General features: G+C 40.9%; 1 protein-coding gene across 4 annotated transcripts; it reads right to left on the reverse strand.

The window, feature by feature from the left end:
- Window positions 1-724: 724 nt before the first annotated feature.
- TTC5 (tetratricopeptide repeat domain 5) lies at window positions 725-19,490 on the reverse strand. Of its 4 annotated transcripts, XM_081227524.1 has the most exons (10): window positions 19,411-19,490; window positions 16,055-16,187; window positions 14,914-15,125; window positions 14,403-14,553; window positions 12,907-12,998; window positions 9,287-9,343; window positions 8,563-8,709; window positions 8,012-8,226; window positions 4,779-4,923; window positions 731-1,905 (listed from the first exon to the last, which is right to left on the reverse strand). In XM_081227524.1, exons 1-10 carry the CDS (start codon window positions 19,459-19,461, stop codon window positions 1,786-1,788), a joined length of 1,323 nt encoding a protein of 440 aa, XP_081083650.1. In that variant the 5' UTR covers window positions 19,462-19,490; the 3' UTR covers window positions 731-1,785. The 4 variants fall into 4 exon arrangements, with proteins under 4 accessions (XP_081083651.1, XP_081083649.1, XP_081083650.1 ...); XM_081227523.1 differs by lacking the exon at window positions 4,779-4,923 and having other exon boundaries at window positions 729-1,905; window positions 19,411-19,479; XM_081227522.1 differs by lacking the exon at window positions 8,563-8,709 and having other exon boundaries at window positions 735-1,905; window positions 19,411-19,479.
- Window positions 19,491-19,845: the final 355 nt, after the last annotated feature.

Raw genomic sequence — 19,845 nt, forward strand, 5'->3', positions numbered from 1 at the left:
CAAATGAAATAAGAACAACGGAGAGGCACACAAGAGCTTCTAAGATACTAGCGATTGATATTTCTAGTTTTCAAGCCAGGTGGACATTTTCACAAGTATTCTAACTACTCTTTAAACGGTACACATATATTTTGCATCCTCATTTGTACATGTATTTTATCAAGAAATCTTTTGAGTTCTGCTTCTATCACCTACTGGCCATCTTTCTATTGTCTGACCCAACACAAATATGTCAACTTGTCTCAGGACTTGAGTAAAAGGGGTACAGTTATTGGATCTCCTCTCTACTGACTTTAATGTATACACCTCACCACCCTCCTCCTTCCCAATTGCTTTCAAACATTTCTCACGATATTTTACACCCCCTCAAGTTCCTGATCACTCTTCCATGACTATAGGCCTCAAAATCAACAACCAGAATGGAATACAAGGCTCTACATATGGTCTGACACTGTATTTAAAACACTCTCTGGCTAGCAGATTCGTTGGTATAATCTAAAAACAGTGTTTGCAATTATATCATACTGGTTACTCATATTGACTTTATCTTACCTACTAAAATTCCAAGTAATTTTTCATACATTATGTAGAAGATACACCTCAGAAAATTGTCCTTTTTGGACCAAAAGAGTGGACTTTAAAATTTTATTTTACATTCAGCCCTTAAAACTTCTTTAGATAGACTGATGTTTATCCTACCATCCATTCTCTGAGGACTTCTCCATGTTTTACATTCTTCATAAATTGAATGAGTCATCAGTGATATTCAAGTCTCTGATCAAGAGTTGAACAGGACTAAGGAAAAAGACCTGAGCCACATCACTAGAAGTCTTCCAAATTAATCTGTATCCATTAATGCACTCTCTGGTTATAACCATTCAGTTGGTTAATAATCCTCCCTCACATTTCCCTATTTTTCCACGAGGATATTAAAAGTAACTGTTATAAAATGTATCACTAGAACCTAAAGGAATTGAATATCTAGCTCTCTCTGGTCTTTCACCCTAGTAACACTATTAGAATAGTACTGCTGTTATGTTGGACTATGATAAGGGCCACTCCTAAGGATCAAAGAATGGGGAAGTGGAAGGAAGCTGGTTCCCAACAACTTTGTGGAACTGCCATTCCTGCCCTGGGCTGCCTATTGCCAGATTTCTTTTAACTGACAGAGAAATAAACTATTTTGTTTAAAGAAAAAAGTGGGGAAGGGGGTATTACTCTAATGGATTGAAGTGATCCTAAAGCCAAGAATTCAAGCCTGGAGAGAATGAAGCAGGCCAAACTACACAGTAGTTTTTTTCCAAACAAATTTAATTCTGTTCCAGCCCCAAAGAAGGGGAAGCACCTAAACTTTAAAAATAAAATAAAAATTGCTCAAAAACGAAGTCATTAAAAAAATTAAACCCCCTCCCTTAGCAATAAATACTGAAATGATATATACACATGAAGCTCAGGAAGGAGGCAAGAACAGGAACCCTGGGGACTCTGTCCCATGACAAGGTCCCAACACTTCTACCAACTCCATGCTCTTTGCCTAAAACATAGAAGAGCAATGGAAGAGACAGGAGATATACCAGGAACATGTGTGGCCCCAGAGAGAGCTGGAACATAACAGGAGAGAAAGAAGACACAAAGTGTCTTACAGGGCAGAGGAGAGGAAAGTTGTCATCTAAAACGTCCCCCCAATTCCAGTTGCGTCACTGGATCTGGCTGGTGCAGTGGCCGAGTGCCCTTGAGCTTTTCTCCTCGCCTCCACTTCCTCTTTAGCATGCCATCCAAGGAAGGTCATTCACACTGTGGCCTCGATGCCACTGTGGCAGCGGCCTGGCTGCTGGAGCCCTGAGGCTTCCCATTCACCACCAGCAGGAGGGGCGTCTCCACACGAACACTGGAAAAGGAATAGTCCTGGAAAAGACAAATATACAGAGGCTCATTACAGATCCTAAGATGGAAGAAACTCCAGCACAGGGATACACCACCTGTGGCTTTCTCACCCCCTCCTTTCCACCTCCCACAGTAGATATACCCCTTACCTCCATCTCACATTAAACAAAGCTGAACTAACATAGGGGATGTAACTTTCCCAAAGTTTTCAATCTTCAGAAGGAAAATCTGGGACAGGTAGAGTGCCAGTAACTGTCATTACAAGAATGGGACAATTCTGATTCAAAAAGAACAGGATCCTGGCACTGCCCAACAAAAGGGTCCCACCAGCTCTACAGAATCTTCCCTTCCCACAGTGTTTATCAAAAATTATAACTAAATACACACAGCAGCCAAGCCAGAGCCAATGGAAAGTCTGAGAAACTCTTAGATCAAGTGTTCGTAAAGTTATAAATTAATCTGCCTAATATAAATTAGACTTACTTCTCCTTTAATATCAGGAGGAATTAACAAAATGTACGTTTAAACATTCTCCTAATAACAAACATCAGCTCAATTTATCAGTTCAAATGTACTTTAAGTTGCAAAATGTGTTGTTAAAAGATCTTTATCCAAAAAATACTGTTCCACTTGGAGTGTAAAGGAGGTTCTTTTAAGTCAAAGTAAAGAAGTGAATTAAACAGTTTTCATAAATCAATTTTTAAAACATCCTAACAGGAACATGGGCAAGTGACAAAAAAAAGCAATTTATAAAAGAATTATAGTCAATAAACATATGATAAAAACTTCAACCTCACCAATAATCAAGAAGCCAAAGCCAAACAATATTGATGCTATATTTTTCAGATAAAATCAGCAAGTAATTTTTCAAAGGTTTCTACACAGAGTTGCAAAGAAAACCACAGAAAAACAATTACTGACATCCACTGTTGATATTAACTGGTACAACCTTCCAAAAAATAGTTTGGCAATATGTATCAAAAGTCTTAGAGGGACTACCCTGGTGGCGCAGTGGTTAAGAATCCACCTGCCAATGCAGGGGACAAGGGTTCGATCCCTGGTCTGGGAAGATCCCACGTGCCTTGGAGCAACTAAGCCCATGCACCACAACTACTGAAGCCCGTAAGCCCCAGAGCCCACAAACTGCACCTACTGAGCCCACGCACCACAACTACCACTGAAGCCTGCATGCCTAGCCCTGCGCGCTGCAACTACTGAGTCCACACACCACAACTACTGAAGCCTGCGTGCCTAGAGCCAGTGCTCTGCAACGAGAAGCCACAGCAATGAGAAGCCTGCGCACCGCAACGAAGAGCAGCCCCCACTTGCCACAACTAGAGAAAGCCTGCGCGCAGCAACGAAGACCCAACGCAGCCAAAAAAAAAAAAAAAAAGTCTTAGAATTCTGCATACCCTTTGGAGCCAGGATTCTACCTTAGAAATTCACTTAATTTCTTTAAGGAATTAATTAAATTTATTTAATAATCATGGATATGCACAGATATTAAAATATTTACTAAAGTACTTTTATAATAAGGAACAATTATTAATAATCTAGATCTGGGGTCAGCAAATTTTTTCTGTAAAGAGTCAAATAATAAATATTTTAGGCTTTGTGGGTCATATGGTCTCTGTCACAGAACCATTCATCTCTGACACTAGTATAAAAGCAGCCACAGACAACAGTAAACAAATGGGTATACTTTGTTTCAAAAAAATTTAATTACAAACACTGAGATTTTAATTTCCTGTAATCTTCATGTATCACAAATTATTCTTCTTCTTTCAATTGTTTTCATTTAAAAATATAAAAACCATTCTTGGCTCACAAGCCATACAAAAACAGGCAGTGAGCCAGATTTGGTCAACCGGCCAGAGTTTGCTGACCCTTGATCTAAATGGGGAAAAAGCGATTAAATATCTGCTCTTGTAGAGTTTTGTAGGGATTAAATGATCCAATGCAGGCCATAAAACTCTTTGCACAGTGTCTAGCAGTCAGTTAAGTGTTCAGTAAATTTTAACTATCATCATCATCTTCATCACCACCTCTATGTATTAATTCAAAACAATGTTGCAGAATATGGAAAACCACAGGAAATGTTCACAAACATCTGCATATAATATTCCACTCATAATTAAAAATATACATATGAATGTGTACACAAATTTATGAAGACTGTTAACAGTAATAACATCTGACTGACAATATTTCAGTCCATTTTTTAAAATTTATTTTTATTGAAATAATTGGCATATAACATTATGTAAGTTTAAGGTATTAATTAACATGCTAATTTGATATATTTATATACTGCAATATGAGTACCACCATTACATTAGCTAACACCTCTATCACTTCACATAATTATCATTTCATTTTTGTGGTGGGAACAATTAAGATCTAGTCTCTTGGCAACTTTGAAGTTTATAATACTATATTGTTGTCTATAATCACTATGCTGTGCATTAGATCTCCAGGACTTATTTATCTACTGGTTGCAAGTTTATACCTTTAAACAACCTCTCCCCAATTCCACCATCCCAGTATAATCACCATTCTATTCTGTTTTCACAGTTCGGCTTTTTAAGATTTCACACGTAAGTGATATCATATGTATTTGTCTTTCTCTGTTCGGTCCATTTTAAAAATTCTTTTTGTTTACTAGTAGTTTTTTAGTAAAGAAAAACAAAACAAAAAACAAAAAAAATTACTTTTAGTAAAACTATTAGTAAAAAATAAATTACATATATACATATACGTGTGTAAATATAGGATATCATACAACACACACACACACATATATATGCATTACTTTATGTATATTTTTTAAAAGAGATAAACTTGTCCCACTTTGAGAGCCTATGAGGTGAGAAAGAATCCTAGCCATCACTCACCTTTCCCTTGTGCTGAATTCGGTGAAGCCGAAGGTTAGGCTCAGGGATGGCTACAGAGTCCCCAATGAGCACTCCCCAGCTCTGCACCATATTATATACCATCACTGCACAGCAAGGTCCATCTGAATCTACCAGGCCAAATGTACTGCCAGGTTAAGATGGGTTAAGAGAGAGAAGAGAAAAAAAAAAAAAAAGGAAGTGGGCAGGAAAGAAAAGCAAAAATAGGGGTTTTAAAATATCAGCAAAAAAAAAAAAAATGCTTTCTTAGTTACTTATTTAGAACTCCTATGACAGGTACTATCATTCACTATGTACATCTAAGGGCTCATTTGTCTTAGATATGTATCTTTAGAGAACATGCACAAGACTCATCAATCTGTCACTTTTCTAAGAACTTAACAAATATTAATAATGAACTAGTTTGAAATGTTGCAGCGGAACAGTATTCCTGCTCTATCAATTTAACTATCACAACCTTCATCAAACTCTCTAACCATTACTGTCAATTTAATTTAATTCCACAAACTTTCACTGAATACCTAACATGTGTCAGGCACTGTGAGTGAGCTTATTAGTCTAGTGGGTGTCAGACAATTAGACCATCACTAACAGTACAACTGCAATAGGTGCCAGAATAGCTTTTTGCTTGTGATGAATTCAGTGAAGCCAAAGGTTGGGCTGTGGGAGCCCAGAGGAGAAATGTCTAGATCAATGGAAAGCCAGGAAGGTTTCCATGAAGAGGAGACCCTCAAACTGAATCTTAAAGAATGAAAAACTACCTGGGTTAAAACAGGAAAACTACTCTTCAGTGGAAATAAAAAATCTCTAAGGGAAGGGGATATGGCTTGACTGGGAAGGAACATAAGAGAACTTCTGAGGTGGTGGTAATGTTCTCTATAGGTGTTTAGGCTGTAAGGGTGTATGCATTTGTCAAAACTTAGGAAATATGCACTAAGATCTGTACATTTCATTGTATGTAAATTTTAGATAAAAAGAATAAAATTATAAAAAATATTGAACTCTACTTAATGACTGCATGCTGAACTATTTAGAGGAAAGTATACTAATGTCTGCAATTTACTTTGAAATGGACCAAGAATAAGAGAGACCAATAGATGAATATGGGAATAAATAAATCTGTGATAAACTAAGTATAATAAAATATTAATAGTAGACTATAGGTACACAAATGTTCACTGTAAAATTCTTTCAATTTTGCTGTATGTTTGAAAATTTTTATAATAAAATGTTGGGGGAAAAATGTAATCTATATCAAGAAGCAGCAAAAAGATTATCCAGGCATAGTAACTGTGTGTAAAAACACAGAGGCATGAAAATAGCTGTTCTGAAACCTACAAAATAATCCCAAGGTTGGAACAAAAGGTACAAGCGTTAAAGTGATGAAGATAATGGACACGGGGAGGCAGGGAGAAAATCATAAAGGGTTCTGGGTGTTAAGCTAAAGAGTTAAAACTTCATCCTAAAAGCTACACAGTACCAGTAAGAGATTTAAAATAAGAAACAGCAATGGTCAGATCTGCATCTGGGAAATATTTCTCTGTACTGTGGAACACTGGAGGAAAAACAGGGAACAGGGAGACTTGTCTGGAGATGTGTTAAGAGGCTGAATTAAATTAGTAAAGACAGGAAAGTAGGGACTAAAAGGTATATCTATTGGACTTGGTGATTGCCTCAAAGCAAGAGAATGGAGAAGTCTAGAACAACTTCCAGAAGTCTTAATTAAGTGACTGAGTAGAGGTGGTACCATTGATTGAAAAGGAATTCAGGGAGGACAAGCAGGTTGACAGAGAAAGATGAGGTGAGTAATTCTGAACATACTGAGTTAGAGGTTTCTTATTATAGCCCAGAGGCAGCTGGACATAGGAATCCAAAAGTTGGAAATGAGCCTTGGGCTGGAGCTAGACCTGTGAGCATAGAAGAGGCAGCCAAAGCCTTGGGTTTGTATGACGTCACCAAATGAGATGACCTATGAGTGAGATGGTGAAGAATCGATGCTCATGCCATCACTTGGCACACCCAAATTCACAGCAAACACTGCAAATCAAGCACAGCATTCTCCTGGTGAAACCAAAGCCTCAGAATCCTTCTTTACAGTAAATCATGCAGCCACTGCCAAGTGATCAAAGTTGGCATCTATTTGCCATCCTGATATAGAGAGAAAAGAGGAAAGGAACAAAAACAGAGTCCTCCTAGAACTTAACATTTAGAAATTGCGCATAAAAAGAAGAGTAGGAAAATATTTATTCTCAAGGGCCCCTAAAACCCTACCTTTGTCTATATTTCTTTCTCATTCCTCTTAACTCTAGGGTCTGCTCTAGTAACTAAACTTTTCTCAACTATCTTCTTGCTCTTCAATTCTTCAAATTCTTATACCATGAAAATGCCATGGAGGAATATCAGGCATACAATGGGAGTTATATTTTAGTTTGAATGGAGCAGAAGGAATATGAAAGGGAACAGTGAGAGAGAAATCAGAATGCTTCCAGTAGAAGCTACTGGATCAAACACTGGTGATCCCAGAAACAAAAAAAATTCAGTAGAAAACAGAAAAAGGAAACTAGTCAACCAGGGTTTGGGAAGTGAGTGAAGGACCAAGGAATGATGACACTGACCAAACCCTCATTTTTCAAGAGTTAAAAATTTTCTAAATGAATATTTTTAACTCATTTCCTCTACTAGACTATAAGCACCCTTCATTTGGGTGTGTCACATTTATTTTAACTCCCTACAACACATATAGCACATGCTCAATGAATATTTGTTGAATAACATCTGAGAGAATTTCTCCATCAGGCCATAAATTCAAACTCAAAGCTCACCTTCCAGAACTGCTTAGGCATACCTAAGTCCAAACAGGACTTAGAATTCTTCCTCTTTGTGCCTCTATGATCATGAAAACACAAAGAGGTAGGAGAATTTTAAGCTTTCCATCTGTCTCATAAAAAAAAGTAGCTGTCAAACTTCAGCTTCGAATATAGGAGTCCACAGAACACCAAGCTCAGGGAAAAAATGGATGGTGACAGAATCTCTAGAGAGATTGTTAGATATCACCTAAACAATACTTGCTCACAGAAGGGAAGACAGTCACAGAAGGGAAGCAGAACTCACTCATCTCTAACCACTAACAATGTCCTCAACTTTTAGAGAAAGGCCAGGAAATAAGAGCAACTAGTTTAAAAGGATGAAAAAGAGAAAAGGCAAGAGAAACTCACAAGGGGACTTTCTCCTCCGTAGTAAGGCTGAACACCACCTTTCCCAGGACCACAGCTCCACTATTTACACCAGGCTGCAGAGCACTCAGGGGCTTGTGCTCCAGGGTCACCTTCTGCCCAGAGGCTGACTGATAGCGCCCATCACCACAAGGGCCTAGATGGGCTGGGCGCAAGCTTCCCAGCATGCTCTGCAACTTTCTGGTCTTCACCTTTCCCTGCAAAGGAAAAGGAAATAGGTAAGAAGCTGGGAACTGATAGGGAGGGTGGAAGGGAGGGAGACACAAGAGGGAAGAGATATGGGGACATATGTATATGTATAGCTGATTCACTTTGTTATAAAGCAGAAACTAACACACCACTGTAAAGCAACTATACTCCAATAAAGATGTTAAAAAAAGAAGCTAGGAACTAGTCACTCTCCTTGAGAGTCTAGTCCTCCCCTCCCACCTACCCACTTCTATAGGGTCACTACTACCGAGGCCTACTTTATTCTTATTTTATTGGTCTACAGCAGAATAAAAAAGCAGGATTCAGCATATAGACATCTATACCTTGCTCTCAAGGAGGCTGGTTAATCTATTCAGGAAATCCAGGAGTTGCTGCTCTCGCTGCTGGGGCTCTGGCCAGGCAGGGTCCAGTGCTGCAGCCCGAGAAAAGCCTTCCAGGGCCTCCCCATAATTCTCTTCATATTTATGTAACTGCACAAGAAGTAACCAAAAACCTCCCAATTATAAGTGTGTTCAACCCAAACTATCCGTAGGGTAGGGGGAGTGGCTGGGGAGAGATTAGTAATAGCACAGTGGGCTAGGAATCTAGAGAAATAAACTGCTTTCCTTCCCAGCTGTCTTCCTCTTCTACAAATGAACAGCCTGAAGAGCCAGTAACACCTTACATCCTGGCCAAGGTGATCACAACCCCAAAGATGGAATCATTTCAAAGAAGCTAACTTCCAAACTCTACAACAGTTAAGTTGTATATATTGGGTGATTCTATTTTTATGTTTACAATGAACACTTCAGGAAAGTCTTCTGAACTGTGTACCCCATCCTCTATTTACCCTCCCACCAACTCAGCCCCTTTTCCTTTCCCTCCAGATACTTTAGTCAAACTAAGCTAGCTTTTCCCAGAAATAATATGACTTTCCTCTCGCAGTTTGTACCCAACCTTGTCCCTGTGAATACTCAGTCATCCTCACAGGATAAAACCTAGATATCTTATGTATTTGACCTTCAGATGACCACTCCCCCACACAAATGATTTTTTTTTTTTTTTTACCGTTGCCCTGTTCAGATGAAGATCAGGATTGCTGGAAGCTGTCCTGTCAACCTTCTCCTATAGTGGGATAAAAAGATCATCAGTGGCTCTTATCTCAGTCTTAAGGATGGCCATGCACAACATGTCTTAAACCTCCTTACCCTGGAAAAATTTAAGTTTCTTGCGTGTCAAAATGTTTCCCAGGGCTTCCCTGGTGGCGCAGTGGTTAAGAATCCATCTGCCAATGCAAGGAACAAGGGTTCGATCCCTGGTCCGGGAAGATCCCACATGCCACGGAGCAACTAAACCCGTGCACCACAACTACTGAGCCTGCACTCTAGAGCCCGCGAGCCACAACTATTGACCCCACGTGCCACAACTACTGGAGCCCGTGCACAGAGAGCCCGTGCTCCACAACAAGAGAAGCCACCGTAATGAGAAGCCTGCACACCACAACGAAGAGTAGCCCCCGCTTGCCACAACTAGAGAAAAACCCATGCTTGGCAACAAAGACCCAACGCAGCCAAAAATAAAATAAATTTTTAAAAAAAACTTCCTATACCCACACTGTTATACAGTAACTGCTTGTGTGGCACATATTACTCAATCCCTGAAATCTCAAGGATGAAAGGGTTTCGTATTTGCATGAAACTTTAAAATATGATTATAATTTATCCATGCAATAGTATAAAAATAGAAGAAATATGTGATTAACATCTGATAAAGGGACTTCCCCGGTGGCTCAGTGGTTAAGACTCCGCGCTCCCAAGGCAGGGGGCCCAGGTTCAATCCCTGGTCAGAGAACTAAATCCCACATGCATGTTGCAACTAAGGAGCCTGCAAGTTGCAGCTAAGACCTGGCGCAACCAAATAAATAAAGAAGTCTGTCATACAGAGTGAAGTAAGTCAGAAAGAGAAAAAACAAATACCCCACGCTAACGCATATATGTGGAATCTAAAAAAACGGTACGGATGAACCTAGTGGCAGGGCAGGAATAAAGATGGAGACGTAGAGAATGGACTTGAGGACACGGGGCGGGGAAGGGAAGCTGGGATGAAGTCAGAGAGTAGCACTGACATATATACACTACCAAACGTAAAATGGATGGCTAGTGGGAAGCTGCTGCATAGCACAGGGAGATCAGCTCGATGCTTTGTGACGACCTAGAGGGGTGGGATAGGGAGGGTGGGACGGAGGCTCAAGAGGGAGGGGACATGGGGATATACGTATATATATAGCTGATTCATTCTGTTGTATAGGAGAAACTAATACAACATTGTAAAGCAGATATACTCTAATAAAGATGAAAAAAAACCCTTGAACAACACAGGTTTGAACTGCACAGATCCACTTACATGTGAATTTTTTCCAGTAAAAACTATAATACTAAACAAACAAACAAACAAACAAAAAGCTGATAAAAAGTTTATTTTAATCAATGAGATGCTGGTATAAATGAGGAAAGCCTAGGAAAGAAATGATGTCAATTTAATGCATTTCCTCTGCCCATGAGCCTGGCTCCAGATACAAACATCTACATCCAAGCTCCCTTAAAACACACAGTGAACGCCAAATTCTGATTCTCCAATTTAAATACATGGCCAGAAACCACGTGACAGTGCAGACAAATATGTTATGAAGAAACTGCTGGCTATGTTCATGGCTATGATCACTTTATTTTTTTAATTCTATTCGTTGTCTGGCACACTGCGAAAGCACAAACAACATAAATTAAATTGTTTAAATGGTTGGTTCAACTATGTTTAAAAATGCAGGACTGGGCTTCCCTGGTGGCGCAGTGGTTGAGAGTCCGCCTGCCGATGCAGGGGATGCGGGTTCGTGCCCCGGTCCGGGAAGATCCCACATGACACGGAGCAGCTAGGCCCGTGAGCCATGGCCGCTGAGCCTGTGCGTCCGGAGCTTGTGCTCTGCAATGGGAGAGGCCACAACAGTGAGAGGCCCGCATACCGCAAAAAAAAAAAAAAAAAAAAAAAAAAATGCAGGACTGATGAAGAAATTAAGAGTTAAAAGCAACTGTTTAGCAGAAGCCAAACATAAAATTTGAAGGAGTACATCATGCTTTAAAATGTAAACGTTTACCAGATTAAGAAATTAGAGTAAAATGTAGTTCCTCAGCCTGAAAATTTCCCTGATTGAAAAAAAGAATAACCCCACTGGCTATACAGGTTGGGCTGAGTTAAATGCCACCATTAAGACTACAGTGAGAAGCATGGTGTGTGAGAAGTCATATCTGTCATTTCTTAAAAAGCCATTTTAGTACTGCATGCTCCTCTGTCGTGAGTGTGAGTCCCACCAGTTGAGCTGCACTCATCAGCACAGCAGTGAGGGCAAGAGCACAATGCACACATGTGTGCCCACAGCTCCCAATTATGGCAGCACCAGAGTTCAACCAGGGTAATGCCAAACAAATAGTATGAGAAGTGTATTTTTTAAGAAATTAATTTGAGTTGAGATATTTTTGAAATATAAAAATTGGTTGTATTTTTTATTTTTATTTTTATTTATTTATTTTTTTTTTTTTTTTGCAGTATGCGGGCCTCTCACTGTTGTGGCCTCTCCCGTTGCAGAGCACAGGCTCCGGACGCGCAGGCTCAGCGGCCATGGCTCACGGGCCTAGCCGCTCCGCGGCATGTGGGATCTTCCTGGACCGGGGCACGAACCCGTGTCCCCTGCATCGGCAGGCGGACTCTCAACCACTGCGCCACCAGGGAAGCCCCAAAAATTGGTTGTATTTTTTAAAGCTATAATTCTTGTAGACATCTTGTGGTTAAAAATTTGACTGTGCTTATTACAAATGGTTATCTATGTTTTGCACTTCGGCTTTGTGAAAAATAAAGTTTCTGTGGGATGGTGAAAAAAGAACAATTCCTAAACTGCAAACATGAATATAAGGTAGCTATATTCCTTATTCTGCCAGTCAGAGCAAAATAAATAGTGGTAAGTTAAAAAGCAAGTCTCCATGTGAAGAGAAAACAAAAGTGAATATGAAGCCTATATAAAAAGTGCTCAAAAGGTCAATGTAAACCTTGTAACAGTGAGCAGTCAGGCACTCAAGGCCTGAAGGAAATCCCCCTGCAAGTGGCTATCGATATAAACATAGCCTGAAAGCCTAAGGCAAAGCATGAGCTCCAGTGAATTAATCCCTAGGCTATAATGTAGAATGGGCTACATGCTGTTTTCCATTTTAGTCTGTGGGAAATCCAGAGCCATACTATCTAATGGTTAACCTGGGGATACTGCTTAATTTATACTTAAGTATCAGAGTTTTTATTTTTCTTTAAAAATGTACACGAATATTAACAAGCATTATTTTCACACATAACATGTTAAAGAGATGAACATGTTGGCATGGGCTCTGTGGTTTGGTTATGCACGCCTGTACGAAATCCAAATAGCTCAAGGAGCTACCTAGCACTGAGGCACACACTGCAAGTGGTTGCTAATATTCAAGTTATAGGAAGAGATACATCACCTTTGCACACCCAGCTTTGCAAAACCACACACTGGACGCCAGCAAACACTGCCCGTGCGTCTTGCTAAAAAGCCACAAGGAAGACTGAACACTCTTGTTTCTGTTGCTGCCTCTATATATCTTGCCTGGGTGACCATAAATACTTACTGCTTGGGCATAGGCACTGAGGGCTTGCTGGGAGATCTTAGGGTTCTGGCCAGTACTGAAGTAAAGAGAAAGGTACGCATTCCCCAGAATATCTGAAAGAGAAACACAGGGTTCCGCATGTAAGGAGCTTGCAGTCGCCACTCAATCCTAACAAGGAAAAGGCTGAACAGACTAAAAAATCCACAACTCTTCCTGGATGCATAAGGAAGGGGATAACACAGGGCAAACCGCTGCCCCCAAAATTGGAGAGACAGGCGAATACAGGGAGTTATGGCTTAGCAGAGCAGAAACTTATGAGCTACCACAGAACACTGCTGGGGTAGGAAAACCTGAACTGAAATTGACGAATTCTGGAGGCTCAGTGTGGACAAGCCCAGGGGTCCCAGTCACAAGGGAGTCCCCACAATATTGTGAGATTTACCTCCAGGAACTCAACCAGATTCCCACAGCAAATATCGGAGAACACCCTCATACTTCCAGCAGAGGGAGGGGGCAAAGGAACTTTTTTGAAATATGCCAGAGCACTCTCTTCTTCTTGTTGTTGTTTTTGTGGGGGGTTTTGGCCACATCACATGGCTTATGGGATCTCAGTTCCCCGACCAGGGATTGAACCCAGGCCATGGCAATGAAAGCCTATGATCTTAACCAGTAGGCTACCAGGGAACTCCCGAGCACTCCATTCTTAACAAGGCCTGCCCTCAGGAGAAACTAATTAACCAGAGTCTAACCTGCTAGGGTAAGCTATCAGTTATCAGAGGGTAACTGACCTAAGGAAGAGAAATACCCAACTCCAACCCACTCTAGCCATCCTGTCCCACCTAAGGGGGTTGGGGGGGAAGAGAAAAAAACTAAGAAACTCAGTGATGGATCATCTCAGAGCTCAAGTTCAAAGTATAACTATTTTGGTTACCCTCAAAAGTCTATATGAAAGGCCCCACGTCTGAAACAAACCATTGATGACACTAAACTTACAAGTATACCCAAAATTCCACTGGGATAAAGAGGCAAACATGGACACAAAGGAGAAACTACAACAGACTGCACAAAAGCCCTGCCTTGCTTATATGGAAACATAAGCCTCCTCTCTTCGATGAAAAGGTCCAAGAGTTCCTAGAATAGTGGTTCATCAAAATATCTTTTGGGGGCTTCCCTGGTGGTGCAGTGGTTGAGAGTCCGCCTGCCAATGCAGGGGACACGGGTTCGTGCCCCGGTCTGGGAAGATCCCACATGCCGCAGAGTGCTGGGCCTGTGAGCCACAGCCGCGGAGCCTGTGCGTCCGGAGCCTGTGCTCCGCAATGGGAGAGGCCACAACAGTGAGAGGTCCGTGTACCGCAAAAAAAAAAAAAATCTTTTGGGTTTCTTCAAAGCAAAGATGCCCTGGCTTCACACTTATTGGAGTCAGACTCAATAGATGGGCTCCAGATGATTCTGGTGTGCAGCCACGGTTGAGAACCACTGCTCTAGAAACTTGCTGGAGATCTTTTGAGAGCACTCACACCAAGAGCGGCCATCAAGGATGTCCATCTGCACAGCCAACTTAGCCTGTCGGACACTGTCCATGACATGGCGAGAATGTTCATCTCCAGAGTCAGTCCGCAGTTGGCGAAGCACCATTGACAGATTTTGAAGGGAGACTTTGTTCTTGCACTGCAAATGGAGAAGGTGTATATTCAACCTTTGTGATTCTAGTTCCCCTTTCCAGATCCACTCTACCTCAGTCTTATTCTAATTTTTCATCTTAATTCTTACTGCCATCTGTGTCTTAGATCCCCATTTACAGAATCAACTTGGTTGCTAACTTGTCTTCACTTCTCATCTACCCCTGAACCTGATCCCATCATCTTCTTCCTTTCTCAGTCCCCTGTCCCTGTTTCCCCCACTTCTGATTCTGTTCTCCTAGTTCCAGTACAATTCTACTCTGGTATTCATGATCTAGGGAAACTCACAGAACCAAAGAAATCCCATCCTTCCCATCTGTGTTTTCCAAGGGCATAGTGGGTGGCTCACATGGGTGAGAGCTCCTGAGAAGCAGGTGTGGGCAGCTGCAACATCCCCTTTTTTCCAGTACACCTCACCCAGCTGGTTCCAGGCTTCCACCAGCTTGGGCTCCAGCTTCACAGCCTTTGACAGAAGCTCCTCAGCCTTAGGGCTATAGTCAGGAGTCACATTCAGTGCCTTTCCAGTTAGCATCAGAACCTGTGCCTTGCCCTGGACAGAACCTAGGAGGAAGGGAAAAGAAAAGTGGAAAGGAAAGTGGAAACCCAGGCAGTCTTACAGGTAAGACTAGAGTACTCTCTCTGAAGGAATAACCCCATGCCAGTTCTAGGAATGAAATAATTGAGAAAATCTTCATGAACAAATCATTTATTGAAAACCTACCACATGCAGCGTACTGTTAGAAAACAGGGTACCAAAGAAAGCATTATCCCTACCTTTGAGGGGCTTACAATCTAGTGGAGAGGACAATGCATATCCATGGAAAATCAAAAAAACAATGACAAGGAGCATATGGCATACACCCAATGAATGGACTTTACAAAGTGAAAAGGAGAAAAGACAAGACACTCCAGGGAGAAAAATGATGTAAACAAAGAGGCAGAAATACATGTGGCATGTTAGTGGGAGAATGGATGGTTCAACCTGAATGAAACAAAAAGTTCCTTTGTAAGTAGGTAGTCGGAGATAAGGGTAGGAAAAAAAAAAGTCAGACAATGGAGACTTGAATACCAAGTGAAGTGGTCTGGACTTCTATCAGTCAAAAGTAGGAATCTTTGAAGATACTTGAGCATAGAGGCAGACAAGAATGAGAGTAAATGCATGAAGTAAGGATTTAGAAACATAATGGCCATGGTCATTATTTAAGTTGATTTGGAAGTAAAAGAAATTAGAGGCAGAAAGGTCAGTTAAGAAGATTACTGCAATAGTAATCAAGCAACAAGCATGCTCTTTTTTATTTCATGGCATTGGGAAATGGAGTTTAGAGAGCTGAAAGGCTGCCATCCTTGCACAGGCACCCTTAGAAGAAATATTCTGTTGGACCATCTTGTGGCAGCCACAAATAGGATACCAAAGAATCTACAGAGAGAGCAAAACTCCATCACATTTCAGTGAGGGACCGGGGATTGGCATGTTCTTTTGGGACTCATACCCACTACTTCCTCCATCTGCTGCAGGGTCTTCTCCATCTCCTCCCGCACATCCTGTTGCTTCCTCCCAGCATCCTCAACACTGTGTGTGTCAAAATAGCACTCTCGAAATGAATAGAGCTGATCCACCAGTTCCTAGGAAGTATACAAATGGTACCATTAAGTGCAGAGAATACCAGACAAGTAAATTTGAGATTGGCTAGCCATACCAGCTTTTGGCTTGGAAATGCTGATTCTCTATCTTACCAAGGAATGACACAAGAGGCAGGTGGACAGGTCTATCAAAATACCACAGATCATGAAGGAAAGCAGCCCAGCCCACTCTCACACTGTCCCAAGCCAGTCTGCACCGTGATGATAGCTCTCTCCTCCCAGATCCAGCAGAGCTTCCAAAAGGACTAAGCACTTCACATACCATAGTCAGGAGGGAGGAAACGCTTTGCAACTTGAGATAAAACAAAGTTAATAAGATCATCCTATCTGGTACTGGTCCCCAAAGTGTAAAACTTCGAAACTTACCTTTTTAAAACTGGACTTCCTAACAAAAACAATACCTTACCCCTGATTATTCCTACGTTGGTATCTGAAAATACATGACCTCTGTGAACATGACAAACAAGTAAGAGTCGTTTTCCACAACAAACAGACCAATTTAAGCTTGATAACCTTGGTATTTTTTTACAGAGTTTTGATTCTTTAAATACTTGTGCTTTTGTTTGTTTTATTTTTGTCAAGTCACCTTCTGCCTCTCTTGCATTCTTTCCAAGTAAATGTTCTCTTTCCTCTTTTAAATATCTCTGTCTCTGAGTCTTCCTGGGACACCAGTCAAAGCTTTTCCATTATCTAGTCTTTTCCTAAAACAAAACAGCAGCAGAAAGGTATAATCCAATCCTACCAAGTCTTATCAACTACCTCCACATCACATCCCAAATCCATCCACCTGTCTCCATCTCTTTGACTATCCTCAGCTAAATCAGCACCATTACTTGCCTGGACTATTTCAATAGCTTAACTAGTCATCCTGCTTCTACTCCTTCCCATTCTCCTCACTATAGCTGAAGTGGCCTTACAGAAATGTACCTCATGTCACAAACCCTCAGATAGTTTCCCATTGCACACAGAATAAAATCCAACTCCTTATTACGGCCTAGAAGACTATAAGATCTGACCTCCCACCATTCATCCTGACACAGACTTCTTATCACTCTCCTACAATCCTCAAGCCACAATGGCTTTCATCTAGTTCCTCAAATCCACTAAGCCTAATCCCACCTTTACACATGCTGTTCCCTCTGCCTGGACATTCTTTATCCTGACCTTTGCATGGCTCATTTCTCATCATTATTTAGACCTCAGTTCAAATATCAATTTTTCAGAGAGGCTCTCCCTGACTACCCAAACTAAAGTAACCCCTTCCTCCTCCGCCCCATGGTTAAATCACACTCTTACCTTCCTTCATGGTACTTATTTGAAATTATGTGGCCTATTCATTAATCATCCACTGTCTATCTCCACCACTGGAATGTAAGCTCCATGATGGGAGTATCTTAATCGGTTTTGTTTAGAGTTATACCTGAGCACTACCAGAGGGTGTGGGACATGATAGGCTCTCATTAAATAAATCAATGAATCTCCCTTTCTCTAACAAATACTTATGTACTATACTTAATTTAAAATCCTACCTAGAATGAAGAAGTTAGACTATCACTTTCTGCAGCAGTGCTTTTCAAGTTGTGTTGTGTGTATTATTTCCAGGACCCAGGCTACAGACATTCTGATGTTAGTGGTTTTAGCAGAACCCAAAATTTGCATTTTAACAAGCACCCTGCATGACTTTAATAAAAATGATCTGTAAAACACACTTTGAGAAAAATCGTTTATATATTCCTGCTAACCTAAAATGTCTATAACGATGAAATAAAGTTTACCACCATTCCTATGAATAGCAACATCACCATCCTTTTCCTCTCTCTACTGCATTCTCCTATTCCATCCCTGCATCTTCCCCACTCACCCCCAAGATACCCCAAGTATCCTCTACCTAGCTGCTTAGGGCATCTACCACAAATCAAAGCAGGAAAAGACAGCTCTCAGCAAATACTACAACCCATTTCCTTTTGTCCTGCAATCAGCACAGCTACATATTAAGAATTATAGAAAAGGTCTTATTGTTTGTTTTTAGTTGTTATAGCAAACATGCAAGAAGTTGTTTGATTTTGTTGTTGGTTTGTTTTCCTAGAGTGAATGTTTTTAATAACTTTTTTCTCATGGCAAAAATCAATATATATTAGCTGTTAAAATTCAAATAGGTACATGTAAAATAGAAAAGGTTAAAAATTCCTCATAATCATCCCAATAACCTCAGAGGTAACCACTGCTTAGTTTACCTTTTCAGGTTTTTTTCTACACATATACAAACATACAGACACAAACAATGTTTGTAATATGGAGCCAGGATTGAGAATCTCTGATTTCAGTCAGTCACACTAGGGAATAAAATTAAATTAATCAAAGTCAACTGGATGTGAAATAAAGCTCACACTCTAAAAAGTGTTATTATTTTAATCTGCTCAGGAAACAAAGAAATCTCACCAATGTTTAAACTTTTGCAGTAGAAGCCTTTAAGAAAGTTACAAGCCTGTCATAAGCCTAATGTTTAAATTTCAGGCTGTCTTAGAACACAAAAAACTCAGTTTCTGAAGTTTAAGAAAAATCTTCGGTCATCAAAAGAAAGGTAAAGAACCAAGCAATTAGTTAGCTCCTACCTACCAAGTACATGAGGCTGTCCCACTCCCCACAGTCAACTGTGGACTGGGTGGAGTCTGGAGCCTTCTGCCCCAGGCCCCAAACTGGAACTGCACAGTGTGAAAAAAAAATCAAAACTGTGAAGTTCTAAGGGAAGTTACCAGAATACACGCGGTGCAAGCCACTACTGTGATCGCTGCCAATTTGAAAGCAGAAAAGTACTGAAGAAATGGTCTTTGTGGGGATCAAAACATGGGATAGGTTAACAGCTCCTGCAGATCTGCCAAACACAAGTGTATACTATTTGTTGTGAGTGAATCGAGGGAAAAAAATTTTCCCAAGAATGTACAGGAATAAAGTTAGCAATAAATCCTCTTCCCAACAGGACTGAAACTGAGTGCAGTCAGGTCAGCAGCAGGCGGTCCCAACAAACTGGCTGTGCCCGTCCCCTGCCCGGGACCTCCCCTAGCCAGCTGCGGCTGCACCTTCGGGAGTTGTTATAGTAACCACACAGACACCAGCGTCGGGTATATGTCAAGAAATTCGAAGGCACTGCATAAACTGGGCTCTCTACTTCTTCCCGAGTAATACAGATTTTAATCTATGGCCTCACCTGCAATTTCGGCAAAATCTCCTTGACTTCCTCCTCTTCCTCAGCCATCATTTCCCAGACACCCTTGGCTTCTCCGCCCCCAACTTTATAACCACAGAGACGCATACCCCTCCCCACCATGGAGCCACAGCGACATCTAGAGCTCTGGAGGCTTACTGCGCCTGAGTTTTAGAAGAAGCTGGTTTTGAGCTGGTTTTCAAAGAAGGGCGTCGCTCCAAACCTAATTAACCCAATGCCTATAGCCTCAAAGGAAATGGTCTGCAATCACTTTCGAATTCATAAACTTGTTTCTTTTCCAAATCCTGTAAACAAAATGTTCTCAGACTGAGTGCATACATATTGTTTCGAATCTTCCTATTTATTTATACCAAGATTATAATACCCCAAAAAAGAAAACAAGCTAAGACAGTGGATGCCTGTGTTGTTAAGTTTAAA

Source organism: Mesoplodon bidens, assembly GCF_964165515.1.
Source record: "Mesoplodon bidens genome assembly, chromosome: 3".
NCBI classification, from domain to species: Eukaryota; Metazoa; Chordata; class Mammalia; order Artiodactyla; family Ziphiidae; genus Mesoplodon; species Mesoplodon bidens.